The sequence below is a fragment of the Balaenoptera musculus genome, chromosome 20 (assembly GCF_009873245.2).
Source record: "Balaenoptera musculus isolate JJ_BM4_2016_0621 chromosome 20, mBalMus1.pri.v3, whole genome shotgun sequence".
Taxonomy (NCBI): domain Eukaryota; kingdom Metazoa; phylum Chordata; class Mammalia; order Artiodactyla; family Balaenopteridae; genus Balaenoptera; species Balaenoptera musculus.
Window position 1 is genome coordinate 12,353,551 of NC_045804.1, and position 26,357 is coordinate 12,379,907.

The 26,357-nt window shown below is 56.5% G+C and overlaps 1 protein-coding gene across 9 annotated transcripts in view; it reads left to right on the forward strand.

Annotated features, from left to right (window-relative positions):
- The first annotated feature begins 13,797 nt into the window (after nucleotides 1-13,797).
- ASPSCR1 (ASPSCR1 tether for SLC2A4, UBX domain containing) overlaps nucleotides 13,798-26,357 on the forward strand; it is a 30,240-nt gene continuing 17,680 nt past the window's right edge. For 5 of the 9 annotated variants that reach the window (XM_036837262.1, XM_036837258.1, XM_036837259.1 and 2 more), the window contains exons 1-4: nucleotides 14,076-14,232; nucleotides 15,121-15,176; nucleotides 18,113-18,227; nucleotides 19,508-19,608. In XM_036837262.1, the coding sequence (XP_036693157.1) occupies nucleotides 14,131-14,232; nucleotides 15,121-15,176; nucleotides 18,113-18,227; nucleotides 19,508-19,608 (374 nt within the window). In that variant the 5' untranslated portion in view covers nucleotides 14,076-14,130. Of the gene's footprint in view, nucleotides 13,817-14,075; nucleotides 14,233-14,410; nucleotides 14,718-15,120; nucleotides 15,177-18,112; nucleotides 18,228-19,507; nucleotides 19,609-26,357 lie in introns of those variants that run through there. The other 4 variants (XM_036837264.1, XM_036837266.1, XM_036837263.1 and 1 more) reach the window with 4 other exon arrangements.

Consider the following 26,357-nt stretch of genomic DNA (forward strand, 5'->3'; position numbering starts at 1 on the left):
GCGCTGCTCGGGCCCGCGGCCACCTGCGGAGAGCGGGCGGCCTTGAGGCGGCGCGGCGGCGAGGGCGCCGGGCCGGGGGCGCCCGGGCCGCGGGGCGCCAGCCGCGCCTGCTCGTTCGCCCCGCTCCCCGCGTTGGGCCCGGCAGAGGAGGCGAGGGCGGCTCGGCGTCGAGGCTCTCGGGCCGAGCGCCGTCGGCCTGGGCAGCTGGGGCTCCGCGCGCGGCCGGCCGAGGGCAGCGCAGGGTCTGGGTGCGCTGGCTCCGGCCCGCGCCAATGAGCGGCGGGGGCCGAGCCTGGGCGTAGTTTGCGGGGGCCGCGGCGGCCCGGGTGCCCGCGCGTTAGATGTGCCGCCGCCGCCGCCGCCCGGGCTCGGCGGAGGGGGAGGGGGCCGCGCTCGCTCTTTTCTTGGCGGAGGCATCGCCTTTTCTTCCCAAACCGCAAGCCTGACGGAGGGGCCTGGACTATCCCGCCGCGGCCGCCGGAGGCGCTCCCGGCCCGGCTCCGTGGGGGGCAGCGCGGCCCGGCGGCCCCGGCGGCTCATTCATCGCGGCCAGCCCGGCGCCGCCGCCCCCGCTCCCGGGCGACTGGAAGGGGCAGCGGGGGCGGGGGCCGGTGGGGAAGGAACGGGGCTTTTCCGCGCGGGGGGAGCTCCGTCCGCCACGCGGCGGGTCGGCCCGACGGGCTGGGGGCACAGGGGGAGCGCTCACCTGAGCCGCCGGGGTCCCCTCGCCCCCGCCGCCCAGGCCCACAGCAACCCACGGGCGACCAGGACCCCTCTCCGCAACCCCCACCCCGAACCGGCCCGGAGCCCCGCGCTCACCGCGGCCGGTGAGGGCGGCCCCGCGGCCCCGGCTCCTCGGCGTCGCTCGCCCAGCGCCAGCCTGCTGGTACGCCCGGCTCGGCTGCCTCCCCTCTGGCGCTGGCGCGGAGCCTCCCGGGACTTTTATCCAGCGGGGCCCCCGGGATCAAAGCGACGGCGGACACAGGGCTCCGCGCCGAGGGGCCGGCAGCAGAGGCGCCGGGGCCTCCCGGAGGAGCGGACAGGTGTGGTGCGAGGCCCCGGCGCCCTCGGCGACCTGCGGGAGGGACTGGGCGCCGCGGCACGGCGCCACGGGGGAGTCGCCCTGTCCCGCGCCTGGGTGGACAGATTCTGGGCGGCCCTCGGAGGGCAGTGGGGGCAGAGGGGGCGCTGCCACTTAGCGAGGTCGGTGGGCCTCGGGGCGGGGTCCTGGATCCTCCCCGCGTGCGCCCTCGCTTTGCGCCCCATGCCAAGGACCCCCAAGAACCTCTCCCGCAGTCCCAGCCGCCCCTGGGGTGGTCGAGGATGGAAGAACTGCCGGCTTGGTTTCTGTTCAGTGACCTCCAAGCAACGTAGTGCATCTGCCCCATCACCTCACCTTCCCAGCGCATCTCACTGGGGACAGAAGGAGATTCCTCCTCAGAAATCAAAATGGGGTGAGGGGTCAGCTGTTTACTTAGGAGGCTTCCTTCCGGCTAGGTGGGCAGACAAAAGAAAGAAAAGGGCATTTATTTGCCCTCCACACACACACACAAAGTGCCATAGACAGCTTTGGTAGACCTCTCATTCCCCTCCCAGCCACAGCTCCGTGGATGTCATTATGCCATTGTAAAGACAGGAAACAGACCTTGCCTTTTGGGTCTAGAGCTGGGGCAGAGCTTCCTGAGCTCCCTCCTAATTCGGGGCAGTGGGGAAGCTGTGTCCCCTGGCAGGCACCTGCAGCCCCTCTGGGGCAGGAGAATAGAGGTTGCCAGAGCCTCTGGCAGCACCGGAGACCCTGCCCCTGCCTTTGCCTCCTGAGCTGTCCTCCTCACCAGTCCCTGGGCTGAGTAATAAGCTGAGGGTTAAAAAGTTACAACACCCACCCCGTGCACACACACAGCAGGCTGCCCGGGCCAGGCTCTCAGAAGACAAAGTGGGAGACCAGACAGGGTCCTTGAGAGCTGCTGTGTGAAGTTTAAGCGTAACTTAAATCTCGAAGCCTAACATCAGGCTGAGGTGCCCCAGAGGTCGGCCTTGGCTGGGGTCACTCAGTGAAGGAGAGGGCAGGCTGTGACAAAAAGAGGTCCTCCCCACACGCACCTGTGGTGCAGCTGGGCACCCATTTTCCTGATGAGGGAAACTGAGACTCAGACATGCTAGCAGAAGAGCTGAGAGTGAGCTCTGTTCATTTGGAAATCCACACTTGCCACCCTCCTGTCTTCAGGTCAGTATATAGGCCCTGCGTGGGACTGGCCAGAGGCAGGCATTTCAAACACAGGTCCCCCACATGAAGGTGTTCCTAGGCATGGGGGAGAACATGCCCCAGGAACCCTCTACGTCTAGGAGCCTGTTATTCCAAGTCCCAGGCAGGGAAATGCTGCTTCCAGCCGGATGGCAAGACCGCGTAGGGTTGTACTTCACACGGACCTGGCTCTGAGCCATTTCCTGGCAGGAGATCCTGGGCAAGGCCCGTGACCTCTCTGTGTGCCTCTGTTTCCTCTTCTTTAAAGCGGGGCAATGACCGTACCGCCATCAGAGGGCTGTTGTGGGATTACGGGAGCCCATGCATGAAAGTGCTCGGTGCTGTGGGAATGGCAGTTACAATTGCCAATGAAATTCCGGCGCGAGGCGGGAGCATGCATGCTGGACTCGCTTGTATTGCTGTAATGAGATTTAGCCTGCACTTTGACCGAAATGAATTCGTTTGATTTATTCAACACTACTAGCAGAAGTGAAGAGTCTTCCCCAGAACTTCCCTGTCCTTCTGTGTCTCTGCCTTCCCCACACCCTCTCCTTTAAGCTTTAGACCCCCAACTCAGACTCTTGGTGGTGACAGCCCCTGAGAGAGCCTTCCTTGGCTGTTCATACTGCATCCTCCTCTCGACTCAGACAGACTGGCTCTGTCCTTGGGCTCCCTCCCCTCAAGGGCCAGCTTTACCTTCTGCATCTCAGACTCCCCCAACTCAGAGTTTTCAGCTCCCAAAATCTGGGAGGGGGTTCCTAGGACAGCAGGTTTTGGGAGACACTCAGCTCAGCTCCAGGCCTCTGCTTCCAGGCTGCCTGCACTCAACCCAGAGGCCACTGTGGCCTTGACACAGCAGCAGTTCAGATAACACCTCACATCCACTAGGATGGCTGTGATCAAAAACATGGAAAACAGGGAATTCCCTGGCGGTCCAGTGGTTAGGACTCGGCGCTTTCACTGCCGAGGGCCCGGGTTCAATCCCTGGTTAGGGAACTAAGATCCTGCAAGCCATGTGGTGTGGCCAAAAACAAAAACAAAAACAAATGGAAAACAGCAAGCATTGGTGAGGATGTGGAGAAACTGGAGCCTGTGCATTGCTGGTGGGAACATAAAATGGTACAGCCACTATGGAAACAGTTTGGTGGCTGCTCAATAAATTATGTGTATAATTATCACATGACTCAGCAATTCCACTCCTAGGTATAATCCCAAAAGAGATGAAAGCAGGTGTTCAAACAAAAACTTGACCATCAATGTTCACAGCAGCAGTACTCACTATTGCCAAAAGGGGGAAACAACCCAAACGTCCATAATGAATAAAATGGGTAAATAAAATGTGGTCCATTCGTACAATGGACTATTATTCAGCCATAAAAAGGAACAAAGTACTGACACATGCTATGACACAGACGAACCTTAAAAACATTAAGGTAAGTGAAATAAGCCAGAAACAAAAGGCCACATATCTTATGATTCCATTTACATGAAATATGCAGAACAGGCAAATCTATAGAGATAGAAAAGCAGATTTTGGTTGCCAGGGGACAGGGAGGAACAGGGAGTGACTGCTAATGGGTACAGGGTTTCTTTTTGGGGTGACGAAAATGGTCTAAAATTGACCATGTTGATGGTTGCATAACATTGTGAATGTACTAAATGCCATGGAATTGTACACCTTGAAGTGGTTTTATATTATGAATTTTACCTAAAAAACCCCAAACACCAATGTGTCTAACCAATGATGGTCAGCAGGCTGGGCCTGAGGCACCAGGTGACTGGCAGGGATGCAGGGCAGGTGAATGAACGTGGTGGGCTGGTCCCACCCTAGAGATCCTGCTGGGACATGGGATGTGCATGCCCCCATTCACTCATTAGACAGATGTCTATGGGGCCCACACACTGAGGGATGTAGCTGTGGGGCTGAGAGCCTATCTCTGCATTCAGGGCCTGGCTCTGCTGCTGCTGGGCCTGCAGCTGGCTCTCTGAACCTCAGGCTTGTTATGTGTAAGGTGGAGACGAGAATAGTACCTGCCTTCCAGGGTCATGAGAGCATGAAATGAGGCAGGACTTGTTTGATAGTTATTGCTCCCTGGTGGACGCTGGCCATCCTTCAGGGACCAAGGTAGACTGAGGTCCTGGGCACAGGGGGCTCATGGAATGTCTGCAGGCCCAACACTCAAGCTTGAGGAGGAGAAGCAGGAACAACGTCCCAAACTGCCTTGTTGCAGTGGTCCCATGGGCCATGGACACCACATATGCTGGACATGGGACCCACCCTTCTGCTTACCAGCCCCCCCATTGCCATGTCCAGGGTGGGTTCTGTATCGTTCCTGCCTCTTGGCTTCCTGGCTCCCATTCAGGTGGGCTACAGGTGCTTCTGGTCAAGCTTAGATCTCATGCATGCCCAGGTGCAAGGAGGCCTGGGAAAATGAGAGCCCAGAGGGGGGCCTCTGCCTATTTCGGAGCGGCATCCCCAGGTATAGGATGGGGGTTCAGGGGCTGGTCCCTTGGGGAGGAAGATATAAGGGAGGGAGCACAGAGGGGGCCAATGAGACTTGTGGTCCATACACGGATATGTGCCCAATTCCTGGGAAAGGTGCGTCAGAGATGGCACATTTCAGGAAACAAGAGCTAGGGCCCGAGTTGAGGCAGGCTTGGGGCCCAGGCTGGCAGGCAGGCCCTGGGGAGGAAGGTATGGTGAGAACAGTCAGTGGTGCAAGGGATCCCACCTGGGACTGGGCCTTCAGGTCCTCAGGATGTCCAGGAGCTCCAGACCCAGTGCCCTTGCCTGGACTTGGGACGGCCCCATATCACACAGCCAGCTCCCTCCTGGGGATCCCCGAGGGCCCTGAACCCAGGGCTCCAAGAGCACAAGGCTGTTCTGTGCTGCAGCTGCTGCCTGCCGTCTGGGGCCCAGCTGTTGCCTGCGGGCCTCAGCCGCCCCGCCTCACACAACCACCTGGGCGGCTCTGCATCCCAGCTGCTGGCCTCTGAGGCCCAAGAGGGCAGGGAAGTGGGGCAGACCACTGCACTCCCCCCAGTGGCTTGCCCTGAATGGAGACCCCGCTCCATAGCCAGGCAAGAGCCCACCGCCGGCTCTGAGCTGGGGGAGGGGCCTAAAGCTTAGGCCATGCAATTACAGAGCTTGAACCCTTTTGGTTTCCCCGAGCCCCCCATCCATCAGCAGGAACCCCCCTTGCCGCACATCCTGGGGCCTTGATGAGAAAAGTCCATTGGAGCCATCTGGTGCAGGGGCAGGGGAAGGTGGGGCTGGGACCACCTGGTCAGTTACAGGCTTTAATAGACAGCTCCTAGGCATGATGCCAGAAGAAGCCCTCTCCTGGGAATCGGTGGCCATTTGCAGGCCTGGCCTGAGCAGCCTTGGGGTCACCTGCAGAAGAGACCCACACACCCCTCACCCTAGGACTGGGAGCATGTGGGAGTCAGAGCCCCCTTTGATCACGGGTGAGAGCGGGAGGAAGCTGAGTCCCAGATGCTCCTGTCACTCTGCTGCAAACCCCACCCTCCGGTGCCCGGTGAACAGAGGACAAGTAGCGTTTTCTGGCCCCAGGCTTGACCCCTGAGAGCCAGCTTCTGAGAGCCCCTGCCCCAGCCCACCCACCTCACACAGCCACACCTGGCTTGTGGGCAGTCCTGGCTGAAGAACCCTCCTGGATGCCAACCCACAGCTGACCTCAGCTAACTGTGGAGTGTCAGGGTCCACCTGGGTCCACCTGGAACCAGCCCTATTCCAAAGCTGAGGGGAGGAAGGTCATGGGGATGGCAGGGGCTTCCTACACATCTGTGGAGATGGGGCTTCTTGGGGTGTCACCAGAGCGTCTCCAAAGTGCCAGCGCATGCTCCGCACTGTATAGGTGAGAGGGCGTTGGGAAAGTCAGGCTGCCCCAGGCCCATGGGGAGGGCGGGAGACAGCTCCTCCTTAGCTCTCCCAGCTGCTGGCTCTGCTGAGCGCTAATGAGCTCCAGCCGCCTGGTCCCCATCCATGCAGCCTGCTGGTCCTCAGTGCCTGCTGCAATAGCGGCTGCAGGCCAGGGAGGCCTGGCCGGCCTTGTGACCTTCGGCCCTCCCTCCCTCCCACCCTGTGATCCGCACGTGGCCTCTGGGGAGGCAGAAACAAACCCTCAGATCTGCCACTGGGAACCTTTCAGCGCCAGGGACTTCAAAGGGGGCAGCAGGGCAGCGGGGGTGGCGGATGCTTCTCTTAAAGGGCCACACCACTTTTTAATTCAAAGCAGAGCTTGGGAACAGCTGTCAAGCCGCTGCCTGGGAGGGAGGATGACGAGGTGAGGAGGAGCAGGAAGGTGGCCTTCCCTGTCCTCTCCAGACCCCAGTGTGTTTGCTTACAGACCTGGTTAGAGGGCTGTGGGGACTATGCTGAGCGCTTTCCTTGTACCATCTTGCAGAAGCACCACCACCCTCCACCTAGGAGTCAGGATCCATGACTCAGAGGAGAACGCTGAGGGCCCAGAAAGCTCCTGAGTCAAGGGCATTGATTATTCTGCCAGCGGGTAGGGTGGCAACGTAGAAACGCAGCTCATTTCGTGAAATCGATAGTGTGATCTCTCTTGCATGTGTGAGAATGAGCCGAGGTTCTTACCTGTCCAGGTGTCTGCCCTGCCTGGAGGCCACCGACTGAGACCAGATGTAGGGCAGCTCCATGCACGGGGGAAGGGTCCCTGACAATCTCACAGTCACTCACCGGAGCCCTGGCCCAGGCTTGCCTGCTGGGGGTGAGGGGGCAGATGATGGAAAACAGCTGCCCAAGGGGCTCCACAATGTGATGTCAGGAGGGGAGAGAAAACGAGAAAACCAGGCAGAGGGTGGCAGGTGGGATGCGGTCAGGGAAGCCCTCCCCAGAAGGTGACATGTGGGCATAGCCCTCATGACGTGAGGGAGCTGAGGAAAGGCTTGGGGAATGGGCTGAGTGAGGCTGTGAGGTGGAGAGTGGTGAGAGTGAACAGCAGGCAGCTACCAGGAAGTTACATTTTTTTCTTTGGTGGTGGAAAGCCACTGCCTTATTGATAATACAGATAAACTCCCAAAGGATCTATGCTGGAAAGTAGATTTTTAAGGGACTTCCCTGCTGGCACAGTGGTTAAGAATCCGCCTGCCAATGCAGGGGACACAGGTTCAAGCCTGGTCCGGGAACATCCCACATGCCGCGGAGCAACTAAGCCCGTGCGCCACAACTACTGAGCCTGTGCTCTAGAGCCCGCGAGCACAACTACTGAAGTCAGCGCGCCTAGAGCCCGCGCTCCACAACAAGAGAAGCCACTGCAATGAGAAGCCTGCGCACCACAACGAAGAGTAGCCCCTGCTCGCAGCAACTAAAGAAAGCCCGCACACAGCAATGAAGACCCAACACAGCCAAAAATAAATAAAATAAATAAATTTATTTTTAAAAATAGATTTTAAGCTGATTAAATTTAAACTGCAATTTTACCACAATTATATATATCTTTACATATTTTTAAATGCATTCGGCTGGACCGTAAGCACAGTGTGGGGCAGGGCTGTGCCTCCATGGGCCCAGCTCAGAAGAGCCTCAGAAGCCACTTGCTCTGAGAATGAGCCACAACTTTCCCAAAGAGACAGGTTCGAGGCGCTTCGGTTCCCAGGTCAGCCCAGCCAGGGGCTTTTTTTTTTTTTTTTTTTTTTTTAATTTTATTTATTTATTTATTTATTTTTGGCTGTGTTGGGTCTTCGTTTCTGTGCGAGGGCTTTCTCTAGTTGCGGCAAGCGGGGTCCACTCTTCATCGCGGTGCGCGGGCCTCTCACTATCGCGGCCTCTCTTGTCGCGGAGCACAGGCTCCAGACGTGCAGGCTCAGTAGTTGTGGCTCACGGGCCCAGTTGCTCCACAGCATGTGGGATCTTCCCAGACCAGGGCTCGAACCCGTGTCCCCTGTATTGGCAGGCAGATTCTCAACCACTGCGCCACCAGGGAAGTCCAAGCCAGGGGCTTTTTAACTTTAACCTATGACCTGAAGTCCTAATAGAACCACAGTTTGGGACATTGTTTCTTTGGAAAATACAGCCTTGGTCCCACCAGGGGCACCCCACCCCAGCATTCAGGTGGGACCCAGGCCAACCTTGAAAGGATTCTGTGCAGCCTGGGGTGAGGATCCCAGCCTCACCTTCTGACTGGGCTCAGGGCTTCCCACAGCTACTGGGGGGAACTGCTGCCTGCGATGTTCTGTCTGGCTCACCTGCGCTGACCTCCACCTCCTTGGGTCGAGCTTTACAGATGAAGAACGGAGGCCCAGGCAGCCAGGAGGTGTCAAAGCTCTGCTTGGTGCAGGTAGGGGAGCCTGGACCCCATGCCCTGACCACTCCCTAGGCTGCCTGGATGCTGTGACAGCCTATATGATGTCCAGGACTTTGTGCTCTGGATGTACCGCACTGTGGAGGGGAGCGGAGTTAGACGTGGTCCCAGAGTGGGTCATGTAGGCTGCAGAGAAAAGAACAAATGAGGGTATGTTCTGTGTCACCTGCTGTGTAAGAAGGAAGGAGAGGAAGAATCTGCATCTGTGTCCACTTAGCCTCTGATACACGTGTGTGCTCATCTTTGCAAAAGGCAAGAAAGCTACCTCAGAACCGGAAGAAGATTAGTTCTTATGGGGGTGAGTGGGAGTGGATGAAGAAGGAGGACCCTTTTCTGTCTATGTGTCATTTTATACTTATAACTTTTGAATCGAATAATATTCAGGGGCTTCCCTGGTGGTGCAGTGTTTGAGAATCTGCCTGCCAATGCAGGGGACACGGGTTCGAGCCCTGGTCTGGGAGGATCCCACATGCCGCGGAGCAACTAGGCCCGTGAGCCACAACTACTGAGCCTGCGCGTCTGGAGCCTGTGCCCCGCAATAAGAGAGGACGCGACAGTGAAAGGCCCGCGCACCGCGATGAAGAGTGGCCCCTGCTTGCCACAACTAGAGAAAGCCCTCGCATAGAAACGAAGACCCAACACAGCCAAAAAAATAAAATTAAAAAAAAAAAATCAAATCAAATAATAAATAAATATTTTGCATAATCAAAATATAACATTAAATCAAAAAAGAGTGAAAAAGACCCTAAAATTCAGTGATAAATGAACATGTGTATCCAATTAACATAACCACACAGGAAAAAAAAAGAATTCAAATAATTTTGAACACAATACTCTGTATTTCTTTAGTGCGATATATTCTGAGGACAAAAATAACTACAAAGAAATCTTGAGATTTCCTTAGTAGGTCTGGTTACTAGCAGGATTGTTGTAGTAATTCCAAAGCTATTTGGAGGGTTGTTGTTTTTTTAATATTTATTTATTTATTTGGCTGCGCCGGGTCTTAGTTGCAGCATGCGGGAATCTTCATTGCAGCATGTGGGATCTTTTAGCAGCATGCATGCGGGAGCTAGTTCCCTGACCAGGGATCAAACCCGGGCCCCCTCTATTGGGAGTGCGGAGTCTTAACCACTGGACCACCAGGGAAGTCCCTGAAGGGTATTTTGGAACAGAGCAAATTAATAAATATATTGATGCTGCTGAAAACAAGGGTTCTCACTGTGGATAAGGGGATATTTGGTTGTGCCTTTTTTTGTAGATTGAAAATGGTTGAATATTGGCAATTTCACACAATTCAACCAAATATAAATATGGAAGGAGGGAAGAAGAAGAAGACTGAGGGGTGGTGAATTCAGGATGCTAGCTCTGTCCCGAGAGGACCTACAAAGCAGAGGCACACCAGTAGCAATGAACATGCTCAGCTCCAGACCTCGGTTTCTAAATCTCATTCCCCTCAAAAAGGGACTAGGGCTTCCTTGAGAAATGGCATTCAGGGCTGGGGCAGGGACATCCTGGGTGAGCCTAAGACACTTTCTTGTGGCTGAAGTGATGAAGTGCTCAGAGAACAACACAAACATCGAAAAGATGCAGGAAAGATGTGAGTGCTACAGGTGACTGTAGAGTAGCTCGGAGTGTGGTATCAATGACAGATCTCCCAATGTTGTATCACAGTTCGGTGGTGAAGTAAGAGAGTGGCCTTGCTCTTGAGAAATACACACTGAAGTATTTAGTGGCAGAGGTGCACAATGTCTCCACTTACTTTCAGATGGTTCAGAACATATATATATATATATATATATATATATATGGAGAGAGAGAGAGAGATAATGATGATGAAGCAAATGGGTGACATGTAAACAACTGGAGAGTCTGTCTAAGAGGTATGCAGGAGTTCCTTTTACTGTTCTTGCAACTTTTACATTTGAAATAATATGAAAATAAAAAGTCACTGTCCCCCCACCCAAGGGAGCACAGGAGCCAGCTTAAAGAGGAGGGGTGTGTGTGTCACTGGCCAAATTTGGATCAAATTTGAGCATCAAAAAGAATAACTGAATGAAGAAGAAGAATCCATGAGTTCATATTAATATTTAGGAATTTAAAAAAATCCTTGACCAAAAAATGCCTATTAAATGTAGAGGGAATGATAAAGTTGGAAGGTTGTGATTTTGCACCATAAATGTAATGATGGATTCAGGCAAGGACCATCAACTGATGTTAAAACCACTGGATAAATGGTTCTTAGAAAAACATCATATTTGTGCTCTCAAAGAATTACCCCACACATAGCTTATTCAGTCTACACGGGACCTGGAACATGGAGGTCCAGTCTGCATGTCCCCACTAATGGGACAAACTGATATCCTGGACCTCCTGAGGGGCTGTCATCTATGCTGCCTCACTGCGCTGAATGTTTAACTCCAGGAAAAGATCAGGCAGATCCAGGCTTGGGCTCTAAAAAATGCAAATGTCATGAAAAATTAAAACGAAACAAAAAATAGAGGGACTCTGGTAGGGTTTTTTTTTTTTTTTTTTTTTTTTCTGGCCTCACCACACAGCTTGCAGGATCTTAGTTCCCTGACCAGGAATCGAACCCATGCCCTCAGCAGTGGAAGTGCAGAGTCCTAACTACTGGACCGCCAGGGAATTCCCAGGACTGTGGTAAATTAAAGGAGTGTAAACAGACCCAACAACCAAATGCAATGTGACAACCAGCTATAAAGGACCATTTGGAGACAACAAGGGAAAGTCTAAAGTGGGCTGTGTATTAGATAATATCATTATATCCACGGTTGTTGGGTGTGGTGATGGGTTATGATTAAAAAGGAGAAGGTCCTGGTTCTTAGGAGGAGCTGCCACATTATTTGGGGGGAAAGTGCCTGGATGTCATCAACTTACTTTCAAATATAAATACATATGCATATATTAATGCAGAGAGAAAAGGCAAATGCTGTCATTTCCATAATGCTATATAAATGGAATGGTACAGTATGCAGTCTTTGGGGACCAGCTCTTTTCACTCAGCGTGTTTCCCTGGAGACTCACCCAGGCTGCGGTGTCAGTAGTTCATTCTCTTGATTGCTGAGCAGTGTTCCATGTGTGGATGTGCCACATTGTTTAACTGCTCAACCTGTTGAAGGTCATCCGGGTTCATTCCAGCTTTTGACTATTAGATAAAGCTGCTGTGAAAGTTAATGTACAGGTCTGTCATTTTTTAAAACGGCAAATTTGGAAAGAAAAATATGAGCTGCAGAGAGAGGCTGAACTATGAGCATGAAGAAAAGGCTCCCCTTTGGGGCCTTGAATGCCTCCCAGAGATGATTTTTTTTCCCTAAAGATTTATTATTTATTTATTTATTTATTTTTTGGCTGCATCTGGTCTTAGTTGCAGCATGTGGGATCTTTCATTGCAGCACGCGGGCTTCTCTCTAGTTGTGGTGTTCAGGTTTTCTCTTCTCTAGTTGTGGTGTGAGGGCTTCAGGGCGCGTGGGCTCTAGTTGAGGCTCACGAGCTCAGTCGTTGTGGCGCGCAGACTTAGTTGCCCCGCAGCATGTGGGATCTTAGTTCCCTGACCAGGGATCGAACCCGCATCCCCTGCACTGTAAGGCGGATTCTTTACCACTGGGCCACCAGGGAAGTCCCCCAAAGATGATCTTTGACCCTACAGTCATCTCTGTGACCTCTGCTGTGATCACGTCCTTAAGGCTGTGCCTGGACCATCCGCAGGAGGTGATGGGGCCTTGAGGGAAGGTGCCAAGTTGCAGTGAGGAACTGAGGAAGGTAAGCACAAGGAGGCAGCCTCCCCACAGAGCAAATGGAGGGCCAGGCGTGTGGGTCCTAATCTATGGCAAACTTGCCATGGGGCAGGTGAGGGTCCTTCCTGCTGTGGTGTGGAGCTGGTGTGTTAACCTGGAATTTTTGCCTCCAGCCTGAAATAATCCCCTGTACCAGGGGAGCCTCTGCTGGGCATTTCCAGCCTCTGGAGGCTTCTCAAGCTGAGGTCCAGCATCCAGGGGTTGGCTCCGGGGCTTGCTTCATGGGAGCTTCATGGGGTCTGGTCTGTCCTGCTTGGTCTTCACCAGGTCTGGCCCAGCCAGGCCACTAAGGGAGGCGGGTCTGCTCTGCCTCTCCCACCTCCTAGTGCCAGTGCCAGGACACAGACCCCATTGAGCCTGGGGCACCCTGCCCCTGCCAGGTGAGTGGCAGCAGAAGGCACATGTGGGGGGACTGTGCATTCGTTTGTCCCCCCATCGATAGTCATTCCTCTCACAGATGTTTGCAGAGCACCCACCCCGTGCCAGGCTCTGCTCTGCGTGCCTGCCGGCGGAGGGCCAGACAGATGGGGCTGCCCTGGGACAGCCAGTAAACAAGTGAGCAGGCACGAAAGGCCTGTCCCAGTGCAGATGAGGCTCTGAGGAAACCCCACAGTGCTGAAGAGGCCAGGTTGGGGGCAACTTGGGGCCTGGCTGCCGCAGAACTGCATGTGGGGCCCTGCTGGGCTGAAGGGTGGGTTTGAGAGCTTGCAGGCAGTAGTCACAAATGCCCCACAGGTGTCTGCTCCAAGGCCTCATGTACTCGGCTACACATGGATGATGAGACCCATGTGAGCAGGTAGGAGGGGATGGGGCAGGTCAGCAGAAGCTGTCTCTGAGCCAGAAAACTTCTCTGTCCTGTGTCCTGTGGTGTTCCCCGGCCTCAGGAGAGGGGACTGGCCGATGGTGACCAGGCAGTGTGTGTGGCTCGGTGAGGCACTGAGGTTGCATAGAGTGCTAGACAGGCCCTCTGGACTGTGAGGCAAACTGTGAGGGGTGGCCGTGGAGCTGTGGCTACCCTGAGGCTTACCCGTTTTCTCGCATAAGCATGCAGTCTTCTGTTTGTCAGTATGAAGCTGCTTATGAGACAGATGTGTCAGCTACACCAAGGCGTGACAGCACCCACACCAGAGGGGTGGCAGGATCCCACACGCCCCTCCTCCCGGCCCTTCCACTGACTTGGGCGGGTGGAATTGGGGGACAAGTTCTGTCACAGGGTTTAGCTGCTGACAGAGTGAGAGCACGGACAGGCAGAATGCTCGTCGCAGACTTTCATTGGATCTGCTCTCTGGTTTGGAGTTTCTGGCCGGGCTTTCCTGGCAGCTGCTCCCTGACCTTGACACCACCCCACGGCCGGCAGGCATTCACTCCGCAGGGGTACCGGGCCTGACCCTACCCCTCGGGACCAGAGGGGGCAGGTAGGGGGGCAGTGGGACCCAGGACGGGCCGGCGGGGACAGGGAACCGAGGCCTCGGCGCACTCGCTGCCCGCACCGCCGGCCGAGAACCGGGGCCACGTGGCCGCGCTGGAGTGACAGCGCCTATCTAACGTCGGGCGCGCGCTCGCGGGCCCAGCGAAAGCACCGGGGGCGTGGCCAGGCAGGGGCGGGCCCGGAGGCGCGCTGGCCCCGCCCCTCCCCAGGCCCCGCCCCCGAGGCCGCGAGGCTGTGCGTCCGGCTGTTGCGGATAAAGTTTGACGCTGGGCGGGCGGCGGCGGGTCACGTGAGCGGAAGATGGCGGCCCCGGCGGGCAGCGGGGGCTCTGCGGTGTCGGTGCTGGCCCCGAACGGGCGGCGCCACACGGTGAAGGTGACGCCGAGCACAGTGCTACTGCAGGTGCGACCGCGGGCGGGCGGCGGGCGGCAAGCGGGGACGCGGCGGCGGCGACTCGGCGCCGGCCGCTCCTGAGGTTGCGGCGAGGGCCGTGGGGGCGGGGCCGGGCGGGGTCTGCGACGGCCAATGAGCGACCTCCTGGCGCGGCGGGCCCGCCCACTTCCGCGTCGGGCCCCGGGTCCATGGGGGCGGAGGCGCCGCACTTAGGGGCTGGCGGGGGTCGCGGCCTCTGCCACCCCCACCCGAGCCCGCGGTGCTCCAAGCCCGCCTCCGAGGGCCCCCGAACCTTGTCCCCACCCCGGGGTCGCCCTTCGGCTCGGTGTGCTGTGGCCGGGTGTGCTGAGTCACTCGCAGCACTTTACCGGGCAGCTGGCGGACGTCGATTGCATTACTTTGGAAATGCTTGTTGGGCCCTGATGTGTAGGGGACGGTGCACACACGGTGGTGCAGGGGGCTGAGACGATGAATGGTAACTCAGTGTGTGCAGGGTAGGGACTGGGGCTCCTGCCCAGGGGGGGCACCTAGGACCCACTCGAGCTGGCTCTCTGTGGAGTTTGAACTTTGTTCTCTGTGTGTGGGGGGGGGTCCCCGAGTGTAGGAAGATGTCTGTGGTGACGGGTTTGTTGGGGACCCGGTTTTTTGGGTCCCACAGAGCTGGGTTGACAAAGCAGACCCAGTGAGGAGGAGAGTGAGCAGGATTTGCAGGTGAGGCGTGTGGAGCTGTTGAGTGGACGGTCCATCACCTGGCTTGTATTAGGCTTAGTCCTACAGAGCCAACCGGCTCTCCAGGAGGTGCACTCTGTGCCCTTGGCTGCCTCAGTGGCACTTGCCTACCCCCGCCGGGGCCCACCAGGCCAGATACAGTGGCTCATGCCCTCATCTCACCCCTAGGTCCTGGAGGACACGTGCCGTCGGCAGGACTTCAACCCCAACGAGTACGACCTGAAGTGAGTTTGCTTTGGCCGGGCCTTGGTCTCCAAATCCATCCACCCTTCCCGTAGGGCCCTGCTGAGGCTTAAACCCACAAGGTTTATTCTCTCACCCTCTGGAGGCTAGAAGCCCCTAGTGATGGTATTGGTGGGGCCACACTCCCTCCAGAGGTCTAGGGGAGGAACCTGTCTTGCCTCTTCCAGCTTTTGGGGGCTCCAGGCGTCCCTGGGCTTGTGGCTGCCTCCCTTCAGTCTCTGCCTCCCTGCTTCCTGTGTGTTTGTGTCTCTCCTCTTTTGTCTCTTATAAGGCTACTTGTCTTTGAATTTAGGGCCTACCATATAATCCAGGATGACCTCATCTCAAGATCCTTAATTACATCTGCAAAGGCCTTGTTTCCAAATAAGGCGTATTCATGAGTTCTGGGTGTTAGGATGTGGATATATCTCTTTAGGGGCCACCATTCTACCCACTGCAGAGGGCTTTTGTGCATTTGGTTGTGTAAGTTCCTGGTGGAGCTCTGAGAGCAAGGGGAGGTGGTCGTGGAGAAATGGGAAGAAACCTGCAAACTGTAGGTGGGTTCTGGTGGCCTCACAGCCCCTGGAGTTGTGTGCATGGGTCTTTGTGTGCAGGCATTTTTCCAAAGAGAGGGCTTTTACCAGATTCTTGTGGGGTCTAAGGCAATGAAAGGGTCAAAACCCTGCACCGGTGGGTATGGATTTCTATCCCGGATGGGGAGCTTCCCATCCTAGCAGCGGCGTGTCCTTCACGGTTTGGCTGTCCTCACATTCAGGGGTAGAGAGGAGCCCAAGGGGTGGGAGCCTGCTCTGCTAGACCTGGCCCGTGCTGCCTCTCATGTAGGGCTCTGCAGAGGAGGTGTGAGCGGAGATGCCCTCACGTCATCCCAGATCTCTGCCTCTTGCCACCGAGAATCCCAGGGCCAGTGCTGGGCTGTCCCCTGGCATCTTGTCACAGAGCTGTGTGCCCTTTCTTTGCTCTCCCTGAACCTGCCTGAGACCTCCACGTGGTGCCTGGTTGGACTTTTACAACATGTATTGATTTTTCTCTTGTCTCCTTTGTATCCACCGACTGTGTAATTTGTTTAAAAACTGCTGCCACTGCCACCGAAGGCAGTGTTTTGCACACGCATGTGTGTGCACGTGTGTGAGACCCCTTCCCCTCATCTCCAGGACTCTGAGCCCCTCACTTCTCGGGTTTTCCTTAGGTCTTCTGTCCTGTCTTGCAGTTGACGTTGAGGTTGTTATAAGGTAATTTCCAGCCAGTGTTGAAGATAGGTATCAAAGTTGTTTCTTTCCCAAGTCTTCTAAATGCCCTGTTCATGTTCAGGAAACCATTGTTTCCAAAGGCATCTTGGCATTCATGCCATCGGGTGACCACTTTGTGTGTATTCAAAGCTCACATTCTCTCACTAGTGCTGTAGTTTTCCCCCTAAACTTTCATTGAAAATAGAGCTCACAGTCTGATTTCTGAGAGGCATAAATAAATTGTCTTTTTCACTCTCCTGGTGATTTATTCTGGCCGCTGTCTGTCTCTTGTAAAATCAAGGCCACACGGCAGAACTATTTTCTGCTGTGGGCAGGAGCTTTTCTGAGACCCAAGTGATCTATAGGGTTAACAGTGGTGGTTCTCCTTCCCGTAGGGTTCCTGGGAGCTAAGGGGGTCAGGAGGAGAGGGCCCAGGGTCACTCAGGCTCCAGGGCCACCTGGCCGCCACCCTCCCTGCCCACGGGTGAGGCAGTGTCCAGGCCTCCAAGGCCCACGCCCCTTCCTCTCTCTCCTCCTCTCAGGAGTGGGTATCTGACTCCCTGTCAGTCCACCAAAGAGGTATGATCTGAGCTGGATGTCAGGAGCTGCAGATTGTGGTTCCAGCACTGCCTTTGGGTGGCCTGGGCTACCTACTGGCACTTCTCATCTGAGTTTCCTGTTTGTGAAGTAAGCTGACCACGACCCTGACTGTGCTTCCCGGGAGGGCAGGCTGTCAATAGAGAGCAGCAGGCGTCTCGGAGGTCCCTGGATTCTCCACCTGCCCTCCTCTCCTGGCTGTGGATATTTCCGCCCTGACTCACCAGTTCACTTTGCTCCCCTCAGTTCCTTCCAAGAGCCATCCCTCCTTGGATCCAGGAGCTCTATGCATGAGGGTCAGAGGAGGCTGCAGGCCCATGTGGGCCTCTTCCTCATCTGTTGGAAGCTCTAAGCTGCCAGGTCCCTGTGCAGTGGCTAAAACATGCAGGACACAGGCAGAGAGACTGAAGGGCTGCTCCAGGGTTGGAGGACCTGGCTTTGTGAGCTAGGAGTGGCGGTCTCAGCCCTTCATCTGTGAATCTCAGCCACCGTGAGGGCCTGGCTCTCCGTGGAGACTTTAGGCCCGGTCATTCCATTTGTGGTTCTCTAGAACTTTTGCCTCTGTCACTGGTCTTTGGGGTTGTGGCCCTGCTTCCAAGGATAGCAGGAGCGGGTCATTTTGGCTGATGGCCAGCAGCACAGGGAGAGTGGCCGCAGTGGCCAGACGGCTGCAGCTCCGAGCAGTGGCGACAGGGCATCGTTCTGTTAGAACTTTTCTGCGCAGAGCACGGTGCACAGCCCTTAGTTATGCCCACGTGTGCTTTTATCTTCTGAGTTTGTACTTGGGCTGGTTGCTGCTTCACAGTCTGAAAGAGCAGGCCCTCGGTTCCCCCCCGGGGTGACCTGTCTGTGTTCTCTCTGTTCTTGCCCGAACTGTATCAATGCTCACTCTCTCTTTCCTTTGGAAGACCCACTGCTGGAGTCACCCTGTCTCTGCAGGCTTGCCGGCCGTCACTCTGTTCCTGCAGCCTTGGCGCCATGGGCTGCGGAATTGCTAGCCAGACGTGGGCATCACTCTGCTTGTACCGTGCTCCCGGCAGGGCTGGGCTGTGTTCGGGTCAGCCGGCAGCCTGTGGCTTTGGTCTGTTTTGCAGGTTTCAGAGGAATGTGCTTGACCTCTCTCTCCAGTGGAGATTCGCCAATCTGCCCAATAACGCCAAGCTGGAGATGGTGCCCATCTCCCGGAGCCGCGAGGGGCCTGAGAACATGGTAGGTGGCTCTCAAGGGGGGACCGGCGGCACTGCTCCTCCCGGCTCTTCCATTCAGACCATTTGGGCCGCAGGATGTATCAGCAGGCCAAGCAGACGGGGTGGGGAGCGTGGGCTGTTTCAGAGGGCTGTGCAGGCGAGGCACTTGTTTTCGTCCTCAGGTGAGACTGCCTTCTCTAGGTTAGGCCAGAGCCACTTTTCTACTCCAAAAGCTGATGATTGGAAATGAGACTTTTCATTCTTTGTGCTGAATGTTTTTTGGGAGTGGGGGGTGGAGAGGCGGTTAATTGTGCTGTGTCCGTATCAGCGTGCTGGCAGCATCCGCCATACGACGATGTTTCTGGTCAGAAAATCACCAAGAGTCTTAGAGCCCGCAGGACTCTGTGTGGTGTCCAGTGCAGCCTCACTTCTGGGACAAGGACACCCAGCTCAGGGGCGCAGGCTTTCCTCTGACCAGTCTCGGCTAGACCACAGCCTGAGTCTTCTGACTACAGCCCACTGCTTTCTACCAAATCAGTAACTTTTATGTCCTAGGGATTTAGCGAATGACACTAGTGTTACTGTGGACAGAGACAAGAATCACGGTGATAGCTGCTCTCTTGTGCACAAGCGGGTCCTTTACATACGAAACTGCAAATTCTCCCAGCACTGCAGGGAAGTGGTTTTCATCCGTGTCGAGAGGCAAGGAGGCTCAGGCCCTGGGGTGTTAGTTCTCTGTCCAGAGCCCACCAGGAGTCAGGCGCCTGGGGCTGAGCTTATTAATACACCTCTTTTTCCATTACAGTTGTGGTTCTCAGCCTTTCACATGGAAACACCCTGACTTCCCTTGTGGGTTCCTTGGGTGTGCTGGAGACCCCCTCGCAGTTTCCCACAGAACAGTTCCTCCTTTGTTTGTTATTGGGATTTCCTGTAAATAAACGTGCCCTTGAGGAGTCCCTTGGCCAGAAGGGCAGGAGTAGCAATGACCTAGAGAGTCACGCGCTGGGCTGTGACAGGTGGGGCTGTGTAAGGTCCTTACCTAGGGTCTCTGCACTCGTGCTTTAGTGTGTCTGTTGTTCAACAGAGGGACCAGAGGAGAATTTCCCCCCTTGTGGGTTATAGACTTTTGTCACTGTTTAGAGAGATAATTGTTAAAATTATCCTGTAAAGCAGTGTGCTCACTTACTAAAATTCCGCAAACACAGTGCCCTCCGCCTGTGCCCTAAGGATCAGACCTGGTCTGGGCTCCAGCTGGGATAGCTGCTCCTCTTCCTGACTTGGTTCCTGTATCTCGCCCCTCAGGTACGCATCGCTCTGCAGTTGGATGATGGCTCCAGGTTGCAAGACACTTTCTGCTCAGGCCAGACACTCTGGGAGCTTCTCTGCCATTTTGCTCAGATCAGGTAAGTGTCAGTGAGCAGGTTTGGGGCTCTGCCTCCCTCTGCCCTGGGGATGCTGCCACGGTCACTGGGGCTGGTCCAGAGCCACAAGCCTGAGCTTTGCTTTGGCCTCATACCAGCAGGTGCTGGTCACCAGTAGCTCATCTTTTTTACTCGATGTCCTGGTATGACAGCCAGGCCATGCCCTCCTGGAAGAGCTTGTGGGGAACCCAAGAGGTCCCCACCTGTGTGGTGAGCAGTGAGGGGAGAAGTGGGATGCCAGGCTTCTCAGCTGACAAATACTGCAGGTGTAAAACTTCCTTGTCATGAGAATGGGCTGTATTTAAAGAAAACATCTTGATGACAGTTGACATGTGTCAGTTTCTATCTGGTGATTAATGGTTTAAACTTTATTTCTGAGTGTGTCAAAATGGTAGTCTTCTAAGTTTTGGTTTTTCATTGTGGGATGGAAGACTTTGTCCACTTTTAAAGGTCTCAACCAACAGAATGGAAGGGACCATGGGAGGGTGTACTGGTTGCTGTGTGGCCGTGGGCAAGTTGCTTGCCCTCTCTGGGCCTCCCAGGGGTGATGTGAGGATGAGATGAGTTAATGTGTCTCAAGTGCTGAGAACAGGACCTGGCCCACGGTTTGTCTGTGCGGAAGAGGGGACTCTGGGTAGGGCCATCACGGTGACAGGGCCTCGCTCTAGGAAAGCCTGCTCTGATCTGATGTGGCACCCGCTGCCCCTCCTGTCCCAGCATCCAGATTCCTGCTCCCCCACCTCAGCCGCTCCCATGGAACTCCTCTCCCCGTATCTGATGTGCTGGTGTCCCCTTGTTGCCAGTTCTTTCTATGACGAGGCCACGGTGGGCTGCTGTGCCAAGACTGGCTGGCCCCTCCCCCTCCTACGAGCCTGGTCCTGGGCAGCCGGGGATGCAGCCCCTGCAGCCAGCTTCTATTTCCTACCCGGATGCTCTCCTGAGAGAACTCTGTGCCCCCACTCAGGTGGCCTCTGACAGTATTAGCGCTTCTAAGATGAGTACACAGGCTGCCACTTCACTCTACTGCTCTTGGCACCTGTTGTCTGACTGGTTCCTCTGTCAGCTGGGGGGGTCAGCCTGCTGTTACCCTTGTTTTCAGAAGAAGAAACAGAGACCCAGGGGAGGAGGGGGCTCCTCAAAGCCCAGGACCTGGGATGCCAGCACCTGCCTTCTCAGCTGCTGAAAAGATGGGGCCTCTGCCTCTGTTTCTACTTCGTTCTTTCATTTATTCAGCACAGGCTGGGCTGGGGCTCTAGTAGGAAGTTGGTCCTGGTCTCCCAGAGCTAATAGGCAGGTATACAGAGCTACCAGAAGAAACTATCAGAAGCTATCACAAAGAAGAAGGGAAGATGCCTTGGGAGGTGGTGGGGAAGGTCGTGGAGGAGCCAGCTGCACTAGGATCTGAGAAGGAGCCATCTGGGCCAAAGGGGCAGCAAGTGCAAAGGCCCTGGGGCAGAAATAAGGAGAGGAGAAACACATGGAACACAGTGTGTGATTCTTCTCCCTCCCAAAAGGCAACTAAAATGCCATTAAAGGACTTTACAGAGATACAGCCTGGAGGATGGAGAGAGCAGGAGCTGAGGCGGTGACAGCACCTGGACGTGGGTGGGGAGGGTGACAAGGGGCCGGGGGGTGGCGGGGGGGTTGGCCAGGGCAGGCGCTGGATGATGTGGGGTCCTAGATCCCCTCGCACTCCATGGTGCTGGTGCTGGAGGTGGTTCCCTGGGTAGGGTGGGGCTCTCTGGACTGGGGATGCCCTTGCTGTCCCAAGAACCGGGGTAGGTGAGCGTGAGCCCCCCATGTGGCTCCCAAAATGGTGGAAGCTCCCAATGTTGGGGGCATGGGTAGCTCCCCAGATCACCACCTGGATAGTGATAGCCAGCTGCACTGCGGCCAGAGCCCTGGGCGTAAACAGGAGCCCACAGCCAAGGGTGCCCAGACATTTGAGCAAGGCTGACGTGAGAGGCCAATGCAGACAGACAGGAAGAGATGGCAGCTGTCAGGACGGGTGACAGCATTTGTTCCTGTTCTCCGAGGATGGAGAGGCTGTTGGAACTGGAGCTGGTTGCTATTAAAAAGGAACATACAAAGATAAGGAAGAGCCCTTGGAAGCAGATCAGAAAGCTGCAGTTGAAGGTGCAGGGGTCAGCCACAGCTATGGATCAAACGGCACAGTCCCTGTCACACATGACAAGGTGCTGTGTGTCTGGGAGTGGCCGGTGGCCTGAGGATATGCCGTTCTACTCATGCGCCTGAGGGTTAGCCGGTGTGACTGGCTGGTCTGCTGCCTGACTGAGCACATTCTTTCCGAGGTGGCAAATGCCTGAGGGCACATGGGGTCGGCCACTCGAGGCTTGGACCTGGGGCACAGGGTCCCTGCCATCCCTCCTCCTGGGAGGAGCCACAGAGCCAGGCGGCCAAGCACAAGGATGGAGGCCAGAGGAAGGGGACTCGGGACAGGCCAGGCCGCTGGCTCCTGATACTGCATCTCTAGAAAGAAAACAGAAGCACGGGAGGAAGCTGGTGAAGATGGTGGGAAACCGTCCTGGAACTGAAGGGCATGTGTTTCCAGAGTGACAGGCCTGCTATGCCTGTACCAGTGGGGCCTCATCTGGTGGCATCGCTGTAACTCGTCAGGAGCTGGAGATGATGGGATGGTTCCCCACGCTCAGAGAGGGACAGCAGGCCTGCACAAAGGCCTCAGGCTCCCCGTGGCACCACCAGGAAGGTGGCCAAGCAGTGCCTTCAGAATACTGTAGGAAATTCATTTGTTCTAGAATTCTCTATTTTGCTAGATTGTTGAGGGGTGAGGATGAAACAAAGCCATTTTTAGACACAAAGGTCACCCATTTACCGCACACACCCTCTGAGCAAGCTGCTAACTGCTCCACCAAAGGGCAGGCGGGCAGGTCCACCCAGGAGCAGGCAGACGAGGGGCGTGGGGAGCTGACGAGGGCCTGCTGAGTGGCAGTGGGCCCCAGACACAGGCGCGGTGGGAGCCCGTGTTGCCAGGCCCCCCGCTTAGGCTGTGACCACCAGAAGGAGGAGTAACCCAGAGGGAGGAGACGGGGCTCCATGGTACGGGGTCCATCCCCCCGGGAAGACAGGGTGGTTCCTCAGCTGCTGGCCTGGGGAGCCAGGGTTGCCCCGTCATGATGAAGCCTGATGCTCCCGTCTGGCCCTCGAGTTGTTGGCTGGGCGGTCGGGGCCGCCTCTGTGGAGGGGCCGAGGTGCTGGGAACACTGGTTCACACGAGCCTCTCAGGACCGCCTGACTCGGTAACCTGGGTTTAAGATACAAGAAACAGAATGTGGGGGCCGTGGGGACAGCGGCATAAGAAACGAGGTGACATCAGGAGGAGGTGGGCCCTGGGAGGGGTCATCACGCAGGGACGAGTTCTTGACTCTCATGCAGCGTGGAGCACGGCATGGCACGCACCCTCTCTTTCTTGCCGTGACTATTTCGTGTTTTCTTGGAAATGCCCTCAGCACCGTTTCCATGGTTGTGCAGTCCTGTCCTGTGTGTGTGTGCGCGCGCCCGCATGCGTGCCCAGCCCATCCTGTGGACAGCTGGAGGTCTGTGCCCCACTCCGCCCTGAGAGTTTACTCTGGAGAAAGAATTGCTCTCCCAGCAAATGGGGACTTGTCTAGGCTTCATCTCCAGAAGTGCAAATCCGGGCCTTTCCTTGGAAGCTGGCACTTCCTAACCGTGAAGCAAGGTTCAGATGAGGGAGGGAGGGCAGCGTCTTCAGCCCCAAAGTCGTGGCCAGATGCCCAGTGAGCTGGCGAAGCCATGCTGGGGCTGTGCAGGGGCTGCAGTCAGCTGCCCACCACTGCAGGGCCCTGCCAACGTGGGGGGCAGCCGCCTGACAGGTCCGATGAGGCAAGGGAGCTCCGGCTGGCTCACAGCAGCTCCCTTGCTGGCCGGTGGCGGGAAGCTCTGGGAATTCCAAGTGTCCAAGTTCCCGCAGAGTGGGACAAGTAGGAAGCTGGTTTTTCTCACTTGATGCTTTGGGGAGTGGTAAGCGTCCCAGAGCAACTGGTGCCGTGCATGGCCAGGAGCTGTGGGAGATGAGCACAGCACCCTGGGTCCACTGTTGGTCAGGTAGCAGGTCCTTTGTGTGGGGATCAGGGTGGATGGTGGCCCGGCCCTGACCCTAGCATCTAGAGCAACGAACTGTCCACTGGACATGCCATGTGGGCCACATGTGCGGGACACGGAGGTAATTCAGAATTTTCTGGTAGCCACATCAAAGGAAAGTAAAAACAGGTGTAATTAATTTTAGGAATATAATTAACTTGACTCAATATATCCAAAATATTTTCTGAACATGTAATCAACAGGAAAAAGGAGATATTTTACATTCTTTTTTGGTAGGAGGTCTTTGAAATCCGGTGTGTCTCACACTTGGAGCTGGCCTCCTTCTGGGCCAGCTGCCCTGCGCGTGCTCAGCACCCGTGTGGACGGGTAGCCGCCACGGATGGCACTGGCTCCATGTGGGCCTCCTCTCTGCTTCTCGGGCATCTGCTGCAGGGAGGGCTCCAGGCATGCCATGCCAGGCTGGATTCTTCCCTGAAGCCCGTTGCCCCTCTACACCTGGCCTGATTTCACAGCCGAGCCCGCTGGTCCATCTCAGCCGTGTTCATCCCGTGGATAGTAAAAGCAGGGATTCGAGCGTCCCTGGGAAAGGCAGGTGTCTGCCTGTTCTCTCAGGGTTGTAGGGCCCCCAGGGCACAGCGGGCTGCAGGGAGGGGCTGCCCGTGAGGTTGGGGGTTGGCCTGTGGTCAAGCTGTGCCCAGACCCAGAGCCTTGTGGGTGGGCAGCCGGAGGCCTAGATGCCGGGTATCCGTTCAGGGCTCTCGCGCAGCACCTCCCCACCCCCCGTCTTGTTTGGGAAGGCCAGAGGCTGCCTTCCCCCTGCAACTCCCCACTCCGTCTGCTCTGGAGGAGGAGTCTCTGTGATTCGGCCAAGCCTCGGCCTCCTTGCTCCCTCCGGCCACAACCTCATCTCTTTGTGGGCTGGGCTGCTGGGTGGTGGTGGATGTGAGTCACCTGGCCCCTTGGGATGTGGCCTCACCCACTCTGGGCTTCCTTGTGGCAGCAGGGACCCCTCTGAGCCTGAAGTCACAACTCTGTTAGTTTCAGTTGGTTTTTGTCAGTTTTGGTTGTTCTTGTGTGGGAGCGCTGTGGTGTCAGGCTTGTGTCGGTGGCGCCTGAGTTTCTACCAGCCCAACTTGGTCAGGCCCAAGCAAGTGACAAAAACAGAAGGGGCTCCAGATGCCTGCCTTGCCCCCAGTTCACAGCATCACCTCCCCGCGAGCCCTGCCAGGAGCCATCTGGGTGGGTGGATGGCCCATGTCTGTGGGGTGACACTCTCCATGGTGGTTGAAGAACACAGCAGCAGCAGCGCCTTTGCCCTGCCGGGCTGACCCTGCTGGCCCCAGGCCTGGCCCCGAGGGCAGGTGTGCCGGCCTTAGACAGAGTGAGGTCCTGCCACTCCTCCCCAGCACCATCCCTTTGGGCCAAGTGGCGTCCGGTGGCTCTGCCTGGGCTGGGGGGTGGGAGCAGGTCCAGGGGCACAAGGGTCCCCAGGAGGTCCCCTCTAGGCTCCCTCTGAGACATGTGGAACTTTAGCAGTGTCTGTTGCAGGGAGTGGTGGCTTCGGCTCTCCGTTGAGCTGGAACCTCCTGGTCCACTGTCCTCGGCCGGATGGGAGAGCGCTGTTAATTGGCCAGGAAAGTCTGGAAGTGATCTCGGCTGCCCCTCCCCTCGGCGTGTTTACAGGCCTCTCCTCAGATCCCACACGCGGGAATCCGATCCCTCTGGAGGAGCCGACATCAAAGCTGAGCTGCTGTTTGATGTCCAGGGGCCTCCGAGGGCAGCAGGCAGGCAGGCCTTCCCGGGTGCTGCTGTGCTCTCGTCCCTGTTTGTGATTTGTGGTCCCCACACTGGCATCGGGTGCCCTGGACAAGGATTTCGAGGGAGGACGCCTGGCTAGAGCCCCTGAGAGCAGAGGGGACTCTGCCTGTCTCGTGGTGGGCAGTCAGCTTGCTTTCTGAGCCCAGGCGGCTGCTGTCTCTGTTGCCATTGAAAGGAGCAGGACCCCTGTGTCTCTCCACCGCCTTCCTCCTCTCTTGCCCTGGGATCTTGTTTGCTGGAGTATCTTCCCTCACTCTTTCTCTGTTTTGGCTTCAGGATGAAGAGCGTGTAGGCCTGGTCAGGGTTGTCTCTCTGGCACTTTGGGGTCTTGTGTTTTCCTGAGGCCTGGCCACGCTGTGTGTGCGGGGTCACACCCGCCATGGCCGGCCCCCATGTGGCTCTGGTCGAGGGCTGGAAGCCTTCCCTGGGGAGCAGTTTCGTTGTGAGCACAGCCTTGGGGAGAGCCCGGGGTGAGCTCCATGGGGACCGGCAGCCTGTGGGAGGTGGTCAGGGACCTCTTCCAGGGGCCCCCACGGCAAACTCTGGATTAGCTTGAGTGTCTCAGCCCTGGGGAATATGCAAAAGCATAAACTGAAAGCAAACAAGAGAGATGGGAGAAAACATGCTGAACCTGAGCAGAGGACAGTGTCACGGGTCTCGGGGACGGCCCCAGGCAGCCGAGTGTCCGAGTGTCTGTGTACAGTCCCCAGCTCAGCCTCTGTGTCTCCCATCCCAGCCACCTCCTTGTCTGAGCCCTGGGCTCGGCAGGGCAGCACTGCACGGCCTGAGGGCGCTCCAGGTCTCCTACTCTG